Source organism: Crinia signifera, chromosome 1 (genome assembly GCF_055691185.1).
Source record: "Crinia signifera chromosome 1, ASM5569118v1, whole genome shotgun sequence".
In the NCBI taxonomy this organism is placed as follows: domain Eukaryota; kingdom Metazoa; phylum Chordata; class Amphibia; order Anura; family Myobatrachidae; genus Crinia; species Crinia signifera.
The window spans coordinates 433,236,015-433,257,950 of record NC_139217.1 but is presented as its reverse complement, the minus strand read 5'-3'; the positions used below and the strand labels follow the sequence as shown (position 1 = coordinate 433,257,950).

General features: G+C 42.0%; 1 protein-coding gene across 2 annotated transcripts in view; it reads right to left on the bottom strand.

Moving 5' to 3' along the window:
• Window positions 1–21,936, bottom strand: part of ADAMTS6 (ADAM metallopeptidase with thrombospondin type 1 motif 6) — a 288,122-nt gene that overhangs the window by 195,368 nt on the left and 70,818 nt on the right. For both annotated transcript variants that reach the window (XM_083152973.1, XM_083152982.1), the window contains exons 6-7: window positions 21,053–21,136; window positions 18,028–18,173 (exon numbers count right to left, since the gene is read on the bottom strand). In XM_083152973.1, coding sequence (XP_083009099.1) covers window positions 18,028–18,173; window positions 21,053–21,136 — 230 coding nt within the window. The remainder of the gene's footprint in view (window positions 1–18,027; window positions 18,174–21,052; window positions 21,137–21,936) is intronic.

Below are 21,936 nucleotides of genomic sequence, written 5' to 3'. Positions count from 1 at the left end.
TGTTATTGTTATTCTGGTCAATTTGTACAGTTCTGCATACCCTTTGGCACCAACTAGATGGGAATTGCCAGATTTCTAATCAGCGACATCTCTGTACACAACAGCAGTGAGGAGAGTGTCATCATTCTGTAAGACAGGGTTACATCCAAGCTTAATTAAAGCTGCATAGAAAAGACTGAATGGGGGGTCTTTGTCCCGAGTTACATTGCTAATGAAAGCAAGATGACAACTAACACCACAGCTTGTTTTGAAGTGTGAGTGATGAGACCATCTTTTCTTTTGTGACCTATATAATGGTTCTCTCTGGGTTTAATTCAGCTTTTAACAGAGTAAGCGTAAGGCCTGTGTGACAGGTGGAAATGCGTCAGGCTGTGTAACCGTGAAGGAACAAAGAACTACATGTGAACAGTTATCTTGCGAAATGGGATAAAACCCTCCCAAATATTCCACCAATGATCAAGAGGATTTAGCAGGATGATGTATGTCTATAAGTATAAAGCAAAAAATAGTTTTTGCAGCATAAATTATTATGTTAGCAATTACACATTACTATACAGAATAGCAACAGTTCCACCCCTGACCCATGGCTCCTTATTCAGATTACACCACACCATATTCTCCTTATTCACATTATACCACACTATATTGCTCATTATTCACATACTGCCATACAGTAATGTCCCTTACACATTGTACCACAAATTAGTAATGCCCTTTTTGACTGATTTGATTAGCAATCAACCCAATTAATTTATTATTCAGGACAAATGTCCCATTATTGGGCATTTAAACATGGGGGTACATGCAATCCCGGGTGAATTTGACTCGCTCTATTCAATCCAAGTGCAGATTCTTTGGCCTGTGTGGAAAATCCAGCATTGAAGAAAACCGCGTGGATCGGCAAATTGCGGCGAATCCACATGGTTTTGGCGAATTCAAGGCCGTTTTAGCCCGTGCCAATTCACAAAAAAGAAAAGATGGCATCGTCGAAAATGTACTTAAAAACATGTGATAACATCAGTGACTGAATACTGATCTGGGAATTATTGCATATTTTTCACCTGTCCAGGAAAGTTGGCCAGGATTGAATACCAACCCCCCCCCCCCCCCCCCATTTACTTTACTTGCTTATTGATCAAGTAAAAAAACTAAAAACGGGAAGATGTACGAGATGATTAATTCTAAGGCATTGTTAACATCCTAAAATATATGAACAATTGTGTTGAAAGTGCTTGGAATATAATCTTTGCTTTTTAGGGTTTGGGTTTTAAATGTCTGTGAGGCTACTAATAGGGTGGGGAAGATTCTGGACTAAAAAGCTGATTACTATATGCTCTGCATACATGTACTTCAGAAACCTATATTAGAATATTCAGGTACCAAATTATGTGGTATATTATAGACCAAGCCAGGCCAACCTGTGTATCTCCAGCAGTTGTGAAACTACCAGTCCCAGCATGCATTAGGAGCTAATTATCGGAGGGTATGCCAGGACTTTCACAGAAGCAGCAGAGCTACAGGTGGTCCAGGCCTGGTATACACTGAGCACAACATGGTGGCATGACAAGTCAACAAATTATCGGACCTGGTCAGATGGGTCATTTTGGAAAGAGGAGAGTTCTGTCCCAGTTTACCATGCTATTAATACAGTGCCTCGTTCTTCTCTGCACACTGTCCTATTCTAATCAAGATGTACACGATAAAATGAGGAAGAGAATTGATGACTTTTCTATTCAGTTTTACTACTTTATAGGTAATCCCTGCGTAACCTGCATTACGTGATTTCGTCAAGGTTTACCCAACAGAGATATGGTCCACTTGGTTCAGTAAATCATGTGTTTCCTAGCCAAGAATTATCCCACACTTCTTTAACATAAATAAACTTTTCTGTTACTACTTCTGCAAGTCTGTAGTAAATCTGTAACCTGCACACTATCGCCACGACCACAAAAAACAAGATGTGGTGGATCCTCAGGTCCAAAAGCCCACCAAGTTTATCAACAGACATTAATTCTCGAATGTCATATAATAAACGAATAAAGTTATACAAAATAAAGACAACATTGTTTTGCTTCTTGGAGTACAACTAATAATAATCAGGTTGCTTCACGAACATCAAGAGTTACTGCAACACACACTAGACATATAATCATTAGATCCAAAGAGAGTTATCCATTACACTTCCTGAGTCTAGTAAGAGTAGTAATGAAATACGCAGCATCCTGTACCGATTGGAACCTCTTCCCTTGTCGCTAATGCAGGTGTTTCAGAACCTGTTATCAGACAGGCTCATTGGAACAAGGCATAGAAACGAAAGTGTTCCGGCATTCAACTAACAGACACTTAGTGTAAAGAAAGGAAATATAAAGCAATGTGGAAAGGATAAAGCCCTGAATGAACCTTTCTATTCTCCGCTTAATGTGACAAGATGCTGGGTGACCTGCAGGTCCTCTGCAAACAAAGAAACCCGACCTCCGAGATCTCTTCTCTGTTTTACACTTTTCTTTCCTGTTTCTCATCCCAAAATTAGATAGAGGCTGAACCGGCGTTTTACGTGATTTACAGAGTGTATGAAAATTCTTCAAGTCCTGTCCATGTTACCATGAAAGGCAAGAATGCTCAGAATATCTGAGAAGCATTGCAAGTTAAATTTCAACTAGGTTTACAGACTGACCAGGCCCTCCTCCAGGTTGAGCAACAAAAGGGTTTAGTGCTAGCATGTGTTGAGCGTGCAAACACACTGCCAGTATGCAGTAACACAAAACAGTTGTATCAAACTCGCAATCAGGCCACAAAAAAAGCAAAGTCAACGTTCTTCTTGCACTATTTTGTACGGCACCAGAAATGTTTTACAGGTACACTATATCACATTATATACAGCACTTACACAATTGTCATGCTTTTATAATGCAGAATACATAGCACTAAGCTGTAACCCATAGCGACTAATCCTTTATTTGTTCTCATTAGTAGAAATGGCGTATGTAATTAGTTGCTATAGGCAATATACAAGGGATGACCCCGTGACCCAAGATTTTTAGTCAGTATTCTGCAGGCTACAAAATCAATTTCTGCAAGTTTTCCAGTGACCTGGGGGGTCAATGTACCCAGCCAATCAGCTTCTTAACTGTCATGTTATTGACTGTGTTTGAAAAATGAAAGGAGCTGATTGGTTGGTGCTTTAGCTCTCCTCAAGGCTTTGTATATAAACCACTCAGGAGAAGAATGTATGAAGCAGTGATAAGGGATGAGAAGTGAGCCAGAGGAGCCAATGGCAACCAATCAGCACTGAAGTAACATCAATAATTTGCATACTATAAAATAATACAGAGCAGCTGATTGGTTGCCATGGGTCACTTCTCCTCACTTATCACTGCTTCATACATCTACCGCTCAGTTACGGATGCCAGCCTTACAGCAACTGCTGGTCTAGAGTGACAAACAGCAGTATTAGTATGTGGCTGCTGTCAGGGACCCGGAGATCTATTCGTAAAGACATCAATTAGGGTACATCTCTGAATAAGTCCCAAAGTTTTTTTCCCCATATTTGAAGAACTATCTACAGAACATTACTTGCACATCTTTCCCCATACTACCATTGTGTTCCCCTTCTTAATGATTATGTTCCAGGGAATAACCAGATTTACTTTTTATCTTGTGGCTTTCAGGCCTATTCAAATATTAGGTATACAGATATAGCGGATGTTACCATAATTTAACATTTAAAATTGTAAAGCATTTTTCCATTACATTTCAGGACTGTACTTGTACTCTTGCTTTGTACTCTGGTCCTGGCTGTGGTGGAGAATTCTTTGATAGAACATGTTTTTTGTTCATCAGTGTATGTTTTAAATGACCCATTCCCTTTTTCCACTGTACATGTGCTTGGGTCATTAGAGTTGGAGCATTCTTTGATGGAAATGAAGGTAGGCCACAGTGTGGATGACAATGAAGAAAATATCACAGGTTCTTGGTGTGTGTTATTGTCATCAGTTTGCATACTTGTGCACAGGGCTGTCATTTCAGTTGCTAGGAGGGAGGTGGGCTGTTGACGGAAAAGAAAACACAACTTGCAGGAGATAGGGAGCTTCAAGAGACCCCAACAATGACTTGTTTAACTCTTATATCTTATTATCTTTTTATTCCTTTTTTTTTGTCTTGTTTTTTCTTTTCAATCCAGAATTTGCAAAATGCAAATGTGACGCACATGGATGGTTTCACTTTATTGAATGCAAAACACGGAAGGATACTGTAACTGCAGAAGGTAAAAAGGGCAACAGAAAAATCCATGCTATTATAAAATGTTGTCCTTATGGACAAGTCACTCTTGACCTAATTTAGGCTGAGATGGACACTATGTAGATTTTTTTAGGCTGAGATGGACACTATGTAGATTTTGTACGCTGTGGATTGTTTGCCACTACGCATCCATATAACTGCGTACAGATAAAGCCATCCTCATCTAGCCCTTTAATCGGATTAAGTGTGCCAGAGCTGTTGGACTTAATCCTCTGCTAATTCCCTACTATATTGTTCTAGGTATTGTATTGCATCTGAGAACAATAGATGATAATAAGTCTTGGCTCACCATGGCTCTCCAGAGAAGGCTAGTTGAAGAAGGCTCCATCTGTATAAGCCATGATGGCCTACAAACGGCCATCACAGACTGGATTTATTTGCATAGTGATCACCATAGACATTGATTATAGGCACCTCCACACAAATCTTTCACAAAATTTTTCAGCTGTGAATCAGCTGTACCGCACATAGAAATGCACGGTACTTGTGTAGTTTCACGGCACCAGTATGGCGCCGTGCGTCTGAGTCCGCTCGCCCACGCTGCGGGCTCGGTGGCTCGCTACGCTCGCCACGCTATTTAAATAAAATCAACTCCATGCCAACATGGATAGTGGGGGTATGAACTATCCATGTTGGCATGGAGTTAAGTTACTTTTTTTAACATAGTTTGTGGCGAGCGTAGAACCCGGAAGTAGCACGGCGCCATGCTGGCGCCGTGAAACTACACAAGTACCAAATGCACTTCTGTGGCACAACCTAAAAGACACAACCAAGAGACAGAACCTAGAGACAGATGCCAATCTAAGAGGCAACTTAGAAGACAAAAGACAGAACCCTATCTATCTAAGGGGCAACCTAGAAGACAAGAGAAATCCCATTCTCAGGGGCAACCTGGAAGGCACGAGACAGAACCCATCCTAAGTTGCAGTTCAGAAGACAAAAGACAGAACCCGATCTAAGGGACAACCTAGAAGACACAAGACAGGACCTGACTTTAAGGGACAATTTAGAAGACAAGACAGGACCTGACTTTTGGGGCAACCTAGAAGACACAAGAACGAACCCAATCTAAGGGCCAAACTAGAAGACACAAGACAGGACCTAGCTCTAGGGGCAATTTAGAAGACAAGACAGCACCTGACTTTAGGGGAAGATTAGAAGACACAAGAAAGAACCCGATCTTAGGGGCAACCTAGAAGAAACATGACAAAACCCGATCTATAAGGCACCCTTTTCAGCAAAAAAAAAAAATGTCAACGTATTTCCAGATTATTTATTATTTAAAAAATATTCTACCACAAAAGAATAGAGTACATTGGTGCTCTTAGGGCCCAATTCAGACCAATTCTCACGACAGTCGATTATGGATGAATTGCGCATAGGCCGCAATGTGTGTGCGAGACGCCCACCAGCAATCAACTCCAGCAACAGTGATTGACAGGAAGTAGGCGTATGGGGTGGAAACCAGACGTTTAGTGGGAGTGCTAAGAAAAATGCAGGCGTGTCAGAAAAAAAATTGTTGGCAGTGTCTGGAAAAATGCATGCATAGGAAAACACACTAGGCATGCCAAAGCCTGTTAGGGGAGCTTCAGCCAGGATATGCTGTTTTCCATCGCACTGCTGAGTAAGTCTTGGGCTTTGTGGTGCCTGTGATGACTTGTGGCCAATGCAAAAATCAATGGTGAGAAGCTTGCAACAGGATTTTAACTAATTTGCACAGCGAGCACATTAATTTGCAAGGCAGAATTACATTTTAGCGAAGTGGCACTTTAACTGAACGCTGGCCGCTGCACATTCACAGCTGTGTGATCAGTTCTGAATCGAGCCCTTAGTGAATACATTCAATGGAACACTCAAAAGTCTGCTCAACTGCTACCATTTACTGGAGCAAACCATCTTGCTACATAAATCTGGATTTAGTTGTGTAGCACTGCCAAAAAGATACTTTGACAGTGAGACCCTTTTTGTATAGCTGTGCTGCAAATACTGCTCCTATTTGTTAAATAATCAGGAGACACAAGATCCTCAGGTTGTGTTGCTTTTAAACATCTGCCATGGTTGAACTGACATAAAAAAGTCCATTTGTTATTTGGTATTAAGAGCTACAACTGTACAATACACCTAACTCTAAAAGCCCCCATACATTAGGCCGACTTGTCCAATGGACAAGTCAGACCTTATTTCCACGGCAACTCCCCGGGAGGGCTCGGACACGATAATCACATGCAAAACCCGGGGAGCCGGATGTTGGAGGGGAGCTGGCAGGGGGATGAAGAGTGGCGTCCGCTCACCGCTTCTTTGAGTCCCCCACCCGCCACTCTTCATCCCCCTGCCAGCTCCCATTGTCCCCTGCCTGGCTCCGGGCTGCACGTAAGATTTATCCCGACCTTCCGACTCCGATCCGATGCGCACGGGACCACATATCGGGTCGGACGGGATCTCAAAACATGAGATTTCTTTTAGGCCCATCTTGCTCATTTCTATACACCGGCTGTCCTTGGAACCATAGCTTCCCTGGGCACATAATTCCTTTTGCAATATTCTGTAATAGTAATAATAAAAGTGATGCTTTGTACAGTATATCTATAGATTTGAGACATGTCAAAGGAAATAATTATACGTGTAAAGCTATCCCCACAATAAATGACTTCTGTCATTAAAGAAACATCTAACCATGTTTAAATATGCAGTATTCAGCAAGCCATAACAATGTGCAAATAAGTAACAAAAAAGCTCACACATTGACAGAACGATTAACATTTTATTTAAAGCCTGATCTAGTAAGTGTTGGTCACACTCTGTACTTGCATGTTAAAGACTGATTTCACAAGATGTATATATTGTATTACGCATTAAACAGACATGACCTGGTATGGGAGACTCTGTTTTATTACCAGCCTCACCCAAATACATAACAGATAATAAATTAATAAAAGGCTAACGCTGATCCTCATTTATATGGGAGGATGTCATGTGTATTGAGCACCGGTCCCCGACAGAACAATTCAAGTGTTGCTCCATTGAGCTATGCACAACCGCCAGCGCTGACATTACTATTATACTGTTCCACCATTATTTATGGCTGGGAACTAGTACAAAACATAGTTAGCTAGGTGAGGTGCTTTCTAAAGCTTCAGCTATGGTGTATTCGTCATGTAGTGATGTGCACACATTATCAAATAGTATGATGGTCCAACGGATACATCAAAATTTATGGCACTCCTACTGATACCCCAAACTGTAGGACAGTCCCATTTATACCCCAAACTTTAGGACAGTCCCACCGATACCCAAAACATTAGGGCAGTGCCACTGCTAAACCAAAGTGTAGAACAGTCCCACAGATACCCCAATCTGTAGGACAGTCCCAACCATACCCCAACCTGTAGGTCAGTGCCACCGATACCCCAACTTGTACGTCAGTCCCACAGATAATCCGGGCTGTATGAAAGTCCCACTAACCCTGTAGCAATGCGAGTCATTTTGACCCTTTAAGTAAAGCAAATACTGTGGCTTTATAAACATTTCATACAAAACATAACAGAGGCCTGTACCTTTATATTTTCTTATAAGGAAATGTTTTCCACTGCTAAATTTAGTTTACACTGTGTAAAAGTAATTGTTACGATTCTTACAAAAATCGAAAATCTAATTGCACACTATCATAACTTACTGACCATAAAGCCACATCCCCATGTGTACCTACAATTTAAATGAGCCAATGGTGTCACTCAGATCTGGGGTTCAAAGGCACTTCTGGGCTACAACATCATGGAGACTCCATGACGCAAAGAGGTGGGAGCTCAGAGCAATGGCAATGATGGGGTAAATTAACGGGAGACTTTCCAGGCCATGGGCACCAAGGAACAAATTTTGTAGGTTGCTGGACCCCCTCAGCAGCTGCTCCTGGCATGTGCCATATGGGCCAAATCAGAAGTTATGACCCTGACCCTCACCTAAGCGCTAGCACATCAAGAATAATTTCCTGTTCTACCTGATCCATGAAATCAGATTTTGATTGTTCTTGTTGTGGTCGGTACATTTTAGTAGGAAAAAAACGTAACCGAATTAGTGGCAACAATTTCACTTTACGGGAGTTCACTAATTTCTTAATTTAATTATTATGTTGCTTTTCCATAATCCCTCTAAATTTGATACCATTCAGAATTTGCTATAGTTAATGATACTGCTGTGTTCCACTGATAAAATGTACTGCATACTGCAAACGTCTCCAAAACGAATTATTTCTACTACATTATAGAAACATTGGGGCAGATTTATTAAGCTTGGAGAAGAGATAAACTGGAGATAAAGTGGAGAAAAGGTAAAAGGAGATAAAGCACCAGCCAATCAACTCCCAACTGTCTTTTTCAAACACAGCTGATTGGCTGGTGCTTTATCTCCTTTTACCTTTTCTCCACTTTATCTCCAGTTTATCTCTTCTCCAAGCTTAATAAATCTGCCCCATTGGTCCTTATTCTGGTCCGCACGCAGATAGTCTGCGTTCACACGGGGACCGATGTTTCTTTAGGGCACATGCGCATTTCTGTGCATGTGCATACGCATGGTGCGTGCACCCACGGCGAACATTATGTTCACCGGGTGCACGCACCCAACATAGCCTGTAGGAGGCGGAGAGGGGTGGGGGGCGGCGGGCTGCCCCATTACCATATGGGAACGTGTTTCATGGGCATTCCTATGAGAACGCTGGGCATTCTCATGGTCATGAGGCCGTGACTGAGGGGCGGGTGTGGGCAGCTGACATCACCGGATGTCAGCTGCCCGCGCGTGCACGCATATGTAAGTGACTTGAAAGTCACTTTTATATGGGTGCACCTTACACATCTTTCGATGGTCCCCAACGATCAAAAGATGTGGGTGTGCCCCGCAGCATGTGACTGGATGTTTATATTAAACATCCATTCCCAGCCTGTGTGTGGGTGGGTGGGGTTTGGTGGACTTGCAAGGCTGCGAATTTGCAGAATAACCCCCATGTTATATAAACCTACAGATGGAGCGCCTTTCTTCTTTGGCCAGGGATCGCCAGCATGCCTCCGCTGTCGATCGCCGGCGCAGAAGCGCTTCATTTGACTGGGACGCACGTGCGACAAGGGCCAACGGGGGAGGCGGCGGGGGAGGCGACGGGCGGAGGAGCCCGCTCCGTAGCACCGGGCGGCGTGCGCAAGCTCCCCTGGCTAGAGCCAGCCACTGGCGGGGACTGCCGATAGAATCGCCAGCCTCTGCAAGGAAGAGGCCGGCTACATCTGCATATAATACAATTTGGACACAAAATAAAAAAAATTATAATAAATATAAATATAGAAATATATATATATTGTATATATTTAAGGATTTATATATATTCTCTTAGAATTATAGGAAAAGCACTTATGATTAAGTAATAAACCAGCTCTCTATTTCACCTGAAAATTATTTCGCTTACGCATGTTCTGCTCCTATAAAAATTTTCAATAAAAAAATAGCAAGCATTTTTCATATGCAAAAATGCAGACTACTCAACTGGCCGCTGTCCATGGTTTGGGAAATAAATTAGTGAATGTTATAACAGACATCCTATATTGGTGCCACAAAACACATTTCCTCAGTGAAACCTTTGAATGTTATGATTTGCATGACTCATAGTGAGATATAGTTTGTAGGAAGGTGAGTGACAAAAATCGTGCAGACGAATTATTCATTCATATTCTCTCCACGTAAGTCATCATGCCGAGCCTCAATGAAAATATGGCAAAATCATTTCAAAGAATTTAATAATATGGAAAAAAGTGCCCGCTTTCGCCAGTGCCTAGAACATTCATCTAGAAAACACTCTAGATTTTATTTATACATTCCTTTATGACAGTAGAGGAAAAAATTATATTTTTACAGAGGTAAGCACACAATGTATCGACTATTTTCAGACACGTGCCCAATGAATAGCTTGCCTAAAAAAAAATGCTTATAAAATAATTATGAATTACCATACAAGGCTTAATTCAACATGTATTGCTAATTGGAGAAGAAGCAGTTGTCTACAAGCAAAAAGCCGCAAGCCAGAAAGAAATCTGCAAAAGAGACAGGATGGAAGTGGTCAGCGCGGATGTCAGAGGCCCACCCGAAAAAAACCTGGGCATGCCTGTGTTTTTTTCTTTTTGAAATTTTTCAGGGGGGATTACAGAAAAAAAGAAATAGGTATATATTCAATTGATGCCGGATCATTCCGAAATTCTTTTGCTGTAATGGATTCAGCATTGGTCGGATTTGGCCGCTGATTGATGCTCACCCGGCCGGTGAGGGACTGGGTGAGTGCAGTGGTGGGGGCAGTGGGGGCCGGGATGGTGGTGGCGGGTACAGGAGTCGACGGTGGGTACGGTAGGGTGCGGGCGGCGAGAGGATGCGGGAGGTGGCAGACAGGAGGACAGCGCCATGTAAGCTGCTGCTGCTCACCCAGCACCATTGTCCCTGCCTCAATTTGGCATCTTTTTATGTCGGATTGAGATTGACGGAAACACAGCCAAAACCTTTCAGTTCTCTTGATCTATTCATGTTGAAAACTGCTGTCTTTTCGGCAAGATGGCAGTTTTGACACGCATTGAATATTCCCTATAGGGGAATCAAGGGGAGTACTGAGAGCTAATTAAAAAGGTAACAATACCATCTATATAAAAAATTAAATTAGACAATTGCCTGAAAGTAGTGAGAATAATGTCACAGACATACAGGAAATTAATTATATAAGAAAGGAAGTCCAAATAATGTATACTGAACAGTGCCTTGCTAAATAATAAACAGAAACAACACATTTCAGGAGACAAAGATTATGGGGAGCGTAGAGCCAAAAGATCTGTGAATTTACTATATATAGATGCATGACCCAGCTTTTCTCTTTATATAGACCAGCCAAACCATTTCATATGGATTGAAGTCGGGAGGAGGAGTATTTGGCGTATGTGGTTTCACAAACAAAATGGTTATGAATCTTGTTTTGAATAAACAGTAAAGAAGAAACTTATCCAGGGTTGCCTACCCTCCCAGGATGGCCGTGAGGGTCCCAGAAATCGGGTCCCCCTCCCGCCCCCCCCCCCCCCCCGGATAGGTGGGCAATCCTATCGGATTTTGCCTCACCCTCCACAGCTGCCCAGCCGCCATTCTGAATTATCATGATTATAGCGACATTTAGCCCCACCCCCTCCTTAAGGCCTCGCAAAAGGGGGGATTTCCAGTGCTTGATGACGTCTACATCAGGCCCCGCCCCCAGGCGTGATGCTGAGAGTCTCCTCCCCGGGCTTCTCCCAGAGAGGAGAGTTTAAAAGTAGGCAAGTATGAACTTATCTGATTTCCAAAGTTGAGCTATAGCGCCTTAGTGGCAACAAGAACATGGCCCAATAATTACATATCGCCTACAGATAAATGCCCTGGGTATAGGTGGAATAGTGCCATAGCTGGGTCAGGGGGGGGATCTGAAACCCCAGAATAACACTCAGCATTTGGAACACTTAGGTCCATAGTGATTGAATGACAGGGCATGTCCAAAATATGTGAAAGAGATCACCTCTATTCCCACATTTCCTCCAACAGGAGTCCGGTACAGATGGACAGATTTTATGTAACGTTCAGTAGTGCAGTATGTTAAAAACCATTTCTGAGTGATTGGCACATCTAGAAATTTTAAAGCAGGAGCTAAAAATACGTTCCCAGAACTCATCCTCAAGGAGTCTACCCAGATCCCTCTGCCAGGCTATCTGGGATTTTACTTTGCTTTTTTTTGCTCTCTGAGATCAGAAATTGATACCACCAGGAGATTCCCCCATTGTGGGAGGACGTGTAAAACCACGCCTTAATATAAGCTGGAAAGGCAGGTGTATTACAAAGAGGGGCTAAGAAAGACTGAATCCAACTTCTCAGTTGCAAATAAATAAATAAAAAACTCTTGTTTCTGTACCTCATAGAATGGACATTAGATTATTAACTATAAAGTCTTCCAAATATTTGATCCCGTTTTTAATCCAATTGTTTAAAGCTAAATTAAGAATCAATGACATTATGGATTTTAACGACAAAAAGGGGGATGCTAAATTTATGTCTTTACTTGATGAAACTAGAGTGATCCAGGCGTCTAATGGAAGTTTAATTGATTTACAAGAGCTAGGGAATTTGCGCGTGATAGGAGTTGGCAACCATAGTAAGTCCGGGTGGGACAGAGAACAGTGAGAGATCTCTCTAGGGCTACCCATGGCTTAGGATCAGTGAGGTCAAGCCAGTCTCTAATTTGGCTCAGTGAACTTGCAAGATACTATTTTTCAATATCTGGATAAGCAACCCCACCTTTGAGTTTAGATAAAATTACGATATGCTTTACGATTCTTGGCCTAGATCCCTTCCAGATATATCCGGACAGAATCTGGTTAAATTCATTTAAAAAAAATATTTAGTGGGAGGTCTCGGGATAGCGCGGAACAGGTACATTCATTTTGTGAATAAGGACCATCTTTGCCGCGGCGATTCTACCCAGCCAGAAAAACTCCTGCAACAACCAATCTCCAGTCAACCCCACAAAAGCTTTGAGTAAAGGACCATAGTTGCACTCTATTAGATGTTTCTCGGTTGTCAAGTTAATCCCTACATATTTTAAGGAGCCGGACTGCCAAGAGTAATTATATAATGCTTTCAAATTAGCAACCATAGTGGGGGGTTGATAAGTGGAAATGTTTCTGTTTTATTAGTATTCAGTTTATAGAAAGAGACATCAGAGTATTCTTGAAGTACGGTAAGAAGGTTCGGTAAAGAATTTTCAGGGTCCAATAAACAAAGCAGGATATCGTTCACGAAAATACTTATTTTATGGGAGAGACCCCCGATCTCTGGACCCTTTATCATGTCATGAGCCCTAATATATTCAGCCAGAGTTTCCACAGCCAGAGAAAAAATTATCGGGGATAACGTGGCAACCTTGACGTGTGCCATTAGTGATGTCAACACCTGAGGAGGTGCAGCCGCTCACAAAGACCTTAGCAGAGGGTGAAGAGTACAGTGCCACTATGGAATCTAAAATCCTACCGATTAAGCCACTTTTTCCAGAGTCGCTCGCATAAACCCCCAATGCAGTCTATCAAAGGCTTTTTCCGCATCTAGGGATAGGACTAAAAAGGGGAATATCCTGAAGCGTAAAATATTCAATAACATCAATCACCCTTTGTGTGTTATCTGGAGCCTGCCTGTTTAATACAAATCCAACCTGGTCCTTTAAAATAGGTGATGGGAGAAGGAGACATATACGGTTAGCAACTAATTTAGAATATAGCTCAAATCTGAATTAAGATGTGCGATGGGTCTGAAATTTGAAACCGAAGATTGGGATTTTCCCGGTTTGGGAATACTAGTGATTCGGGATTCATTTAATTCCGGAAATGTTTTACTACTGAGGCATCATTAAACACTTTAAGGAGCACCGGAGATAATTGTGCCTGGAATGTTTTATAAAAGTTGGAGGGGTATCCGTCTGGACACGGAGCTTTGTCGTTTGGTAAAGAATCAATACCATTGTAAACCTCATCTAACATTCTAGGTTCGTTAAGAGACAGGCAGGTCATGCCTGAGTTCAAACATGCCCAGAAAATGGCTTCCTGACAGTCAAACTTATGGTGCCCATACACTTGTCCGATTTGGCCCGATTTCACCCGATCCCGACGGGATGAGAAATCGTCTCAAATCGGATGTTTTTGATGTCCCCCTTGGGTCCGATGCGCGATACCTTATGCATCGAACTGAGCTGGAGGTCGGACCTCGACTCGGCTCCCCTCCCAGCATCAGGCAGGAGGGATCACATACGATACATCGCATGTTAAAGGATCGCAAGTGATCCTGCTGCCCGGGAGGGTCCCGGGCGGCTCAAGGGGGCCGGATGGGCCATACAATGCTGCGATACATCGCAGTAACATAGTGACATAGGCCCATATACTCTGTTTTACACAATAGCAAATAAAAATAAATGTAGAGAGTAGAGGTACACAATATCATATTTGTTACAGGTGAAAAGCTTATGTACTATACAAATGTGTCAGAGCATTATTGTGCCATATGGGCTGAAATGCGTGAAGGGCTACAAACCACATTTTTAGTCTTTTGTTTCCCACAAGTGGCAACACACCAAAAGACTTGTAGCGTACAGGGATGTAGGTTTTGCACTTTTCTTGTAGTCACAATAGTGCAAATTCACACAATGCAGCATGGAGCAAGGCATGGGACGGCTCAGTCATATCGGTACCCAGTTTCTTGCCTTTTTGTCTGATCAGTATCATTTTGCAGTACTACACCATGCTAATCCACTTGTGGTGTACAGGCTGAGTAAATGAAAGAGTTAAATAGACTCATAGCGCCTCCTAAAAGGAGGATATACAATCCAGCACCAGTCTGCACAGGCCGCGTTTGCATAAATACACCCTAACTGACATTTGCCTACAGGAGAGCATCCCTTCAAACTCCCCATCTGCCTCTCCGGTATTATTAAACGTTGAGAAAATCACGACACGTTTACTTAAATTCGGAGGTCCAAGCAGTAGTCAGCACCACAATCAGGATTGTGTCTCACAGGACGTGTGCTAGATGGTCCTCACAAGCAAACACATAGGAGGTAGTAGACGTATAAGGAAGATAAAAGAACTGCAACTTACAGCGATGTTATACATGACCCATAGTTTGCATATGTCAGCACAAATATACATAGCTCTGCAAGTACGACTTTCCAGTGTGTCCCAGGCAAGGTTTACTTAGGTGACCGGAGACAGAAGGGAGTAAATAGTAGATGCATGATAACCCAAGCTTATCTCAGGTGGACACAGGACACACCCATACCAATACCAGCAAAATCTAAGTGTACAGATGTGGCCTCACACTGCAGCTGTGCCAAATATCCCTTCTCTGTTCGCCATATGTGCAACTGTTTGCACCAACAAATGCTACACCCGAATGTAAAACATAATCGCAACGTGAAGCAAGAAAACATCTGTAAGAGTTTGCACTGATCCATTTGACATGTGACACTTGTACAACGGTGTGCGACTGAGTCTGAATATGAAGCACGCAATAGGCATTTTCCAGACACATTCCGTTGTGCTTTGTAGGCAGATTCAGCCTCAGACGCACACAGATGTACCATTGTCACATGTCAAATAAATCATTAAATCATTGCAGTCTTGTGAATCAGTTTGTAGCCTTACAATATGATTAAGCTCACTTTCACACGCCAAAAAGACGCTATGGGGTAGATTTATTAAGCTCGGTGAAGTGATAAAATGTCTGTTTTTTATCACCGGCCAAACACCTCCTACCTGTAATTTTTCATACCAAGCCTGTAACGTCACAGTTAGTAGCTGATTGGCCGGTGATAAAAACTGGACACGTTATCACTTCACCGAGCTTAATAAATCTGCCCCTCAATCGTTCGGTGAACCCCCGTCACACCAGGCGTTTCACTTCTCATGTCGTATTGGGGCAGCAAAGGATACATCTGTATGGTTTGAAATTTAGGAGAGGAATATGTGGGTGCCGGACGGGGTCCCGACAGTCGGGATCCCGACAGGCATTTACCCTACGTCGGGATCCCGACTGTCAAAACACCGACAGCCACCTGCTATTTTCCCTCATGGGGGTCCATGACCCCCATAGAGGGAGAATAGAATAGGTGGCGAGCTCAGCGAGCCACTGTGCCCGCAGTGTGGCGAGCGTAGTGAGCCCGCAAGGGGCTTTGTTGCGCTCACCATGCTGACTGAGTCCGGCCAGTCAGGATACCGACGTCGGGCTAATGACTGTCGGACCCCTATACCACACCCAGAATATGTATGCTCCAGAAAGATCACCTATGATTTTCTATAATTTTAAGAAGAAAATTCACAGCAATTGAGATACAATTTTCAAAGTATGTTTAAAATTGTGTACTAGCTTGCGATAATTATAGTGCCAATAATAGCTGTATGAACACACAACAAATAGAGATAAGAACTTTCCCTCAGTGACTGAACAAAGGTTTGTGTTTGAACATTTACTTCTGCCTGTGAGAAAGTGACTGTAAAGCCATAAAGCCGTGCCTGGGAGTCCCTGGTATCCTATTAGCACGTACAGAGGTATTACACTTTATAGATGTACTTGAAACCACTGACAATAAAATGGTGTCTTGTGGGAAACCGCCAGGCAGCCAGAATTATGCGGTTTCTCTTAACTTGATCCTTCATTATGCAAGTAATAGAGTATGAAAATATCTTGCATCAGGACTTTCTTTAGCCTTATAGCAATTGGCAGTCCTGTGATGACAGCGTCAACATTCTGCGCACATACAGTTGTGTCCATATACACTTAGCCTCAGAAGACGCCTGACCAGGCTGTGTAGCACCGGGCTGTGTAGCGTAGGGAATTTATCTTTACATTTTGCTTATCGGCATCACAGATGCAGCAAAGAGCTACTCACCATGACGCACAACGGAAAGTGGTGTGAGAAAGATCCGCAGCCGCTGCATTGTAGCGCTTTATATACAGATTCAGACTTATTCAATTGTAAGCTCCTTGGATGAGGGCCTTCCAGAGGCAAAAGTCCCTGATCCAAGGGCCTTCCGCCTCTAGAACGGAAGCACCTTGGGCCCCTGAGGACAACTTCCCCGTGCCTCTTCCTGTCACCCACAGCCATGTTGCATATTGTAAACTTAGGTTGGGGTAGAAGAGGGGGGCCCAAAAAATACCCACAAGTTCCACTGCTGTGGCCTCCTTTCCTCCTGTTCTCACAGCTCTCTTCTCTCACATTTTACAGCATTCTCCTACTCAGCGACCGTCTCATTCATTATCATTCATGCCATCGGAGCTGTATTGTGTAGTGAGAATTGTGCTGCTAATGCATTTATTGTCTTACAGTTTCTTATATAGCGCAGCATATTCCATTGCGCTTTACAATTGGAAACAGAGATAAAACAAACTGGGTAGTAACAAACCTACATAGAGGTAGGAGGGCCCTGCTCGCAAGCTTACAATCTATAGATTTTTACCTGTGCTCTGTTTTAGTTTTTCAATTACTTTAATGTTAAGATCTGTGTACCCAGTATTGTTCTAATGTGTGCCATATGTTTGGCGCTGCCAACCACTCGCGGTGCCTTATAAATAAAATGTACTAATATTAATAATAATAATTTGCAGACAGATGTGCTGTACAAAATGCCGCTCATTAAAATGATCAGAGGCGTCTAGCTAAGTAGTTCTGCTGCTTCCAGTTATTTTAGAACAGCAACATCAAAAAAATAATAATTTTAAGCAAATAAGACGCTCGCCACGACCAAGCCATCTGGAACCCGCTGCCCCAATAGGGGTAGTGTTAGTCATTTAAAGCCTGTCACCCTGACTGTCACCACCATGCTCTGACACCCACTGACAGAGTCAGGAACACAAGAACACACAGCACGAGAGCTGCATTCGGTAAATGAAAGCAGAGTATACTGTAAAAATCCTTTGGCTCAAAACCAAACAGAAAGAACAATAAAAGATAAAGAAAATAAAAAAAAACAAAGAATTTTCTATTATTTTCCTATAGAAACTTGTTTCTCATTACAACACAGTGCATCTGTGTCTTTGGCTAATTTAAATGAAGGGTTACTCCTTGTATAATACTGGTTATTTATCCTTATAGGAAACTCACCAGGGGACCTAATAAATAGCAGACACATTAGCGAAGGCAGCAGACTGGCTCCTTACCTGGTGATAAGTACTGCATTGTCGTGGTGAGCGATGCCATTCTCCGGAATGGTGTTCCCGTCACTCTGGTGTGAGAGAATAGATTTCTGCCACTTACAGAAGCTGTCCAGGGACTTGTCCGCGTGGTGGTTTATCTCCAAGTTTGGCTGCAATACAAGAAGCATACCAGGAATGTTCCAAGCAAATTACTAAGGTCAGTTGTTAAGCCTTTTGAAGACTAAAATGAGACTATAATTAGAAGCAGTGGTTTCTAGGAATAATCTCTCCTTGCCAATATTTATCTCTATAAAATCTGACCCAGAGTTCAGCCAGCGTATTACTGAACAGACATGTTGTGTGTTCTAAATGTAATGGTGATTATGTCAATACAACAATTTCCCATTATCAGCTGAGGAACATTTAACACATCGATAAATCTGTAAAACCGCTACTGACAGAAGCTGTATAATTAGCTAGTGGCATTCTCTCAAGCACGGTGCAATCATTCGCAAATACCATAACATTTAAGGCCAGATGCACTAAGCTTCAAAAGTTATAAAAATTGGAGAGTGATAAACAAGCAACCAATCAGCTCCTGCCTGATATTTTTCAAACACATCCTGTGACATGGCAGGTAGAAGCTGATTGGCTGGCTGCTTATCACTCTCCATTTTATCACTTTTGAAGCTTCGTGCATCTGTCCCTTTATGAAGAGCCCATTAGAGAACATCCTGTACTGTGTTTACATATAAATAAAACCAGTGAGCAGAATAAAAGTCACCCACTGTATACCCAGCAACAGTTGTTCTCAGGGAAATGATCACGTACTAGGGACTGCAGGTCAGATGCGGATTCTAAATTCAGCTACAGCCGGCTGACCGTCTATAACTGAGCTGGCGGAAACTGTATTGGCAAAGGGTGGCTCCACCACAAAACTCTTCCAAGCCAGACGGTCCGCATGATAAACCATATAAAATGAAAATGACACAATCCTTTCGAGAGCCTACAATCTATTTTCCCTATCACATGGACACAAAGTTATTTTTTTTTCTGTCAGAAAGCCAATTAACCGACCAGTATGTTTTTGGAATATGGAAAGAAACAGGAGCATCCAGAAGAAACACACTCAAACGTGGTGAGAATATACAATATCTGCACAAACAGAGGGCCAGATGCACTAAGCTTCAAAAGTGATAAAATGGAGTGGGATAAACAACCAACCAATCAGCTCCTGTCTGACATTTTTCAAACACAGTCTGTGACATGGCAGGTAGGAACTGATTGGCCAATGTTTTATCCCTCTCCATTTTATCACTTTTGAAGCTTACTGGATCTGGCCCAGAGTCTTGGACAGAATATTAACTTATGACCTCAAAACTGTGAGGAAGCACTGCAAATTACTACACCAACCATGCCGTTACTTAATTCACCTCTGCACTTACAATGACATCCACATTTACTACAGTACTTTATCTAAGGTTCCAAATCAAGTAGAAGAGATAAGTTATATATTCTATTCATGGATAATCCTGTCTCAATTCCAGAAAAACTCTCAAACTCTTCATAAATTTGGTTCCTAAGTTCCTTTATTAACATGATGAGGTAAAAGTAATTACCTGCAGGATGAAGGCAGCTGCAGGTGCAGACTAAAAGCCAAATTAATTTAATACACCAATTATTTTAAAAGGAAGAACTACAGGAACCAATGACCATCCCCGGTCATGGTGAAATGCGCTAGCAACTAGAAAGCAATCAAATAACAGAGTTATTTACTAATCTTTACTGTGCTAGAATACGGGCTTGGTTCGTCTAAATCAGGCATGTTCAACCTTGGCCCTCCAGATGTTATGAAACTACACATCCCAGCATGCCTTGCAAAAGTTTTAGCATTCCCTAATAGCAAAACTGTGGCAAGGCCTTATGGGACTTGTAGTTTCACAACAGCTGGAGGGCCAAGGTTGGACATGCCTGGTCTAAATATTTTAATATTAACAAGGAAGTTATATATGCTACTTTCACACTGCACCTTAAACCCAAGTTACTGACATGTTGAGGTGTTGTATGAAAGCGCCAAAGCTTATAACCCAGGTCGGCCAACCCTGCATGACCCGGGTTATAAGAAGGGTTACCTAGGTCACCCTCTATATAATGGGCAAACCAGGTTTAATGTGAAAGGCCCAGACCTGTCCCATCCAAATTAGCAATGTGAAAGGGGTAATACTGTACATAATTAACACAATCATCATCACAGATTATAATACCGCAAATATGAACCAATAAGAATTGGATTATTTTACGGAGTTATAAAAGCAGGAATTGACCTGGAAAAAAGTTGGCACCTCAAATATAGTGTAGCAGCTACTGTAATTCATTGACATCTGGTGGCTGCCTGAAACTTTTACCAAGATATATATATATATATATATATTGACATTGTAGGGGCTCTGCACACACTAACTAACTTTAGTGTGTGCAGAGCCCCTACAATGTCTGTTTAAACAATGTGGTCACAAGCCATAGGGCACCCCAAAACTAGGAAACCCATGCAGTTCCTGTTCCCTGCCTGGGGTGTCGCTGTCTGCTGTAGTGCTTCTAGTACAGTGTGGTCTGTATATCAACACTGATATGCAAACCAGACCTGTGCTAGAAACACCACAGCAGACAGCGACACCCCAGGCAAGGAACAGGAATTGCATGGGTTTTCAAAGATGGCGGCTGCTAGAATGAACACTAAGGGGGAAATTTACTAAAGGAAATTTGTAAAAAAATAGGTGTATTTGTATCCAGAAATACGCTTATTTTTGACATTTACTATCCCGAAAATATGGCAATTCGTATTCGTATTGATGTGCTATCAATACGAATACGAATTGCCGTATTTTCGGGATAGTAAATGTCAAAAATAAGCGTATTCCTGGATACAAATACACCTATTTTTTTACAAATTTCCTTTAGTAAATTTCCCCCTATATATACATATATATACACACACACACACACACACACACATATATAATTAATTAAGTGTTTAATTGCCATCTCTCACCTGGTCTTCTGTGAGCACAATCAGACGGGTCACTATGATATTCACTACGTTTCCTAGGCTGGAATCACGGTAAAGTTTGGCAACCTGACCTCCAGAAAAGAAGAAAACACACAAAGTCAGACAATGAAACAACAAGCCATTGATTTCCGTTTAGAAGAGAAGATACATTGTACAAGTAACACGCAGCTAGAGGTGAGGTTTTCAGCATAAATGGTGCAATGATCATTACATAAATGATTAGAAATTATTAGAAATATTTTGATTGTCTTTTGAGGAACATAAAGAAGGCGTCACCGTGCCAAACCAGCATTTATTTACAGATTTATATTACTGTACATCTAGCGTAAGCATTTGTTATTGTGAATCATTTAGAGAAGGCAGGGAAGATGAACTAAGCTATGGAGAACAATAACGTGAAGACATGTACAGTATGGGGGGAATTCAATTAGATGTGGTAAATCACTAGATGCCGCGACCATGTTAGCATTCGAATCTGTGAATTTATCAAGGATTCTGCAAGTTAAAGCTCATTAACATGTTACGCAGGGACTCGGGTAAAAAAGAAGGGAATGTAACTAAACAGCCACGGCATTACATAAAAAAAGTCTACCTCTATTTTTCACCCCTGTTAACCTGACATGGGCAACTGAATTCCCCTGCATAAGGTACCAATCAACCAGCCCCTAACTGTATTTTTTTTTGCATGAATAGTTTTTTATATAAAATTGATTTTTTTTTTTTTTAAACGAACTAATTTTTAAGCACAGTCTGTAACATGACAGTTAGGAAATGGATTAGTCAGTACTCTCTCCAAGGATTAGTACATCACCCCATAGGGCCAAATGTAATGGCTCACAATTTGCAGGAGCCGGGTTGATTCCAGC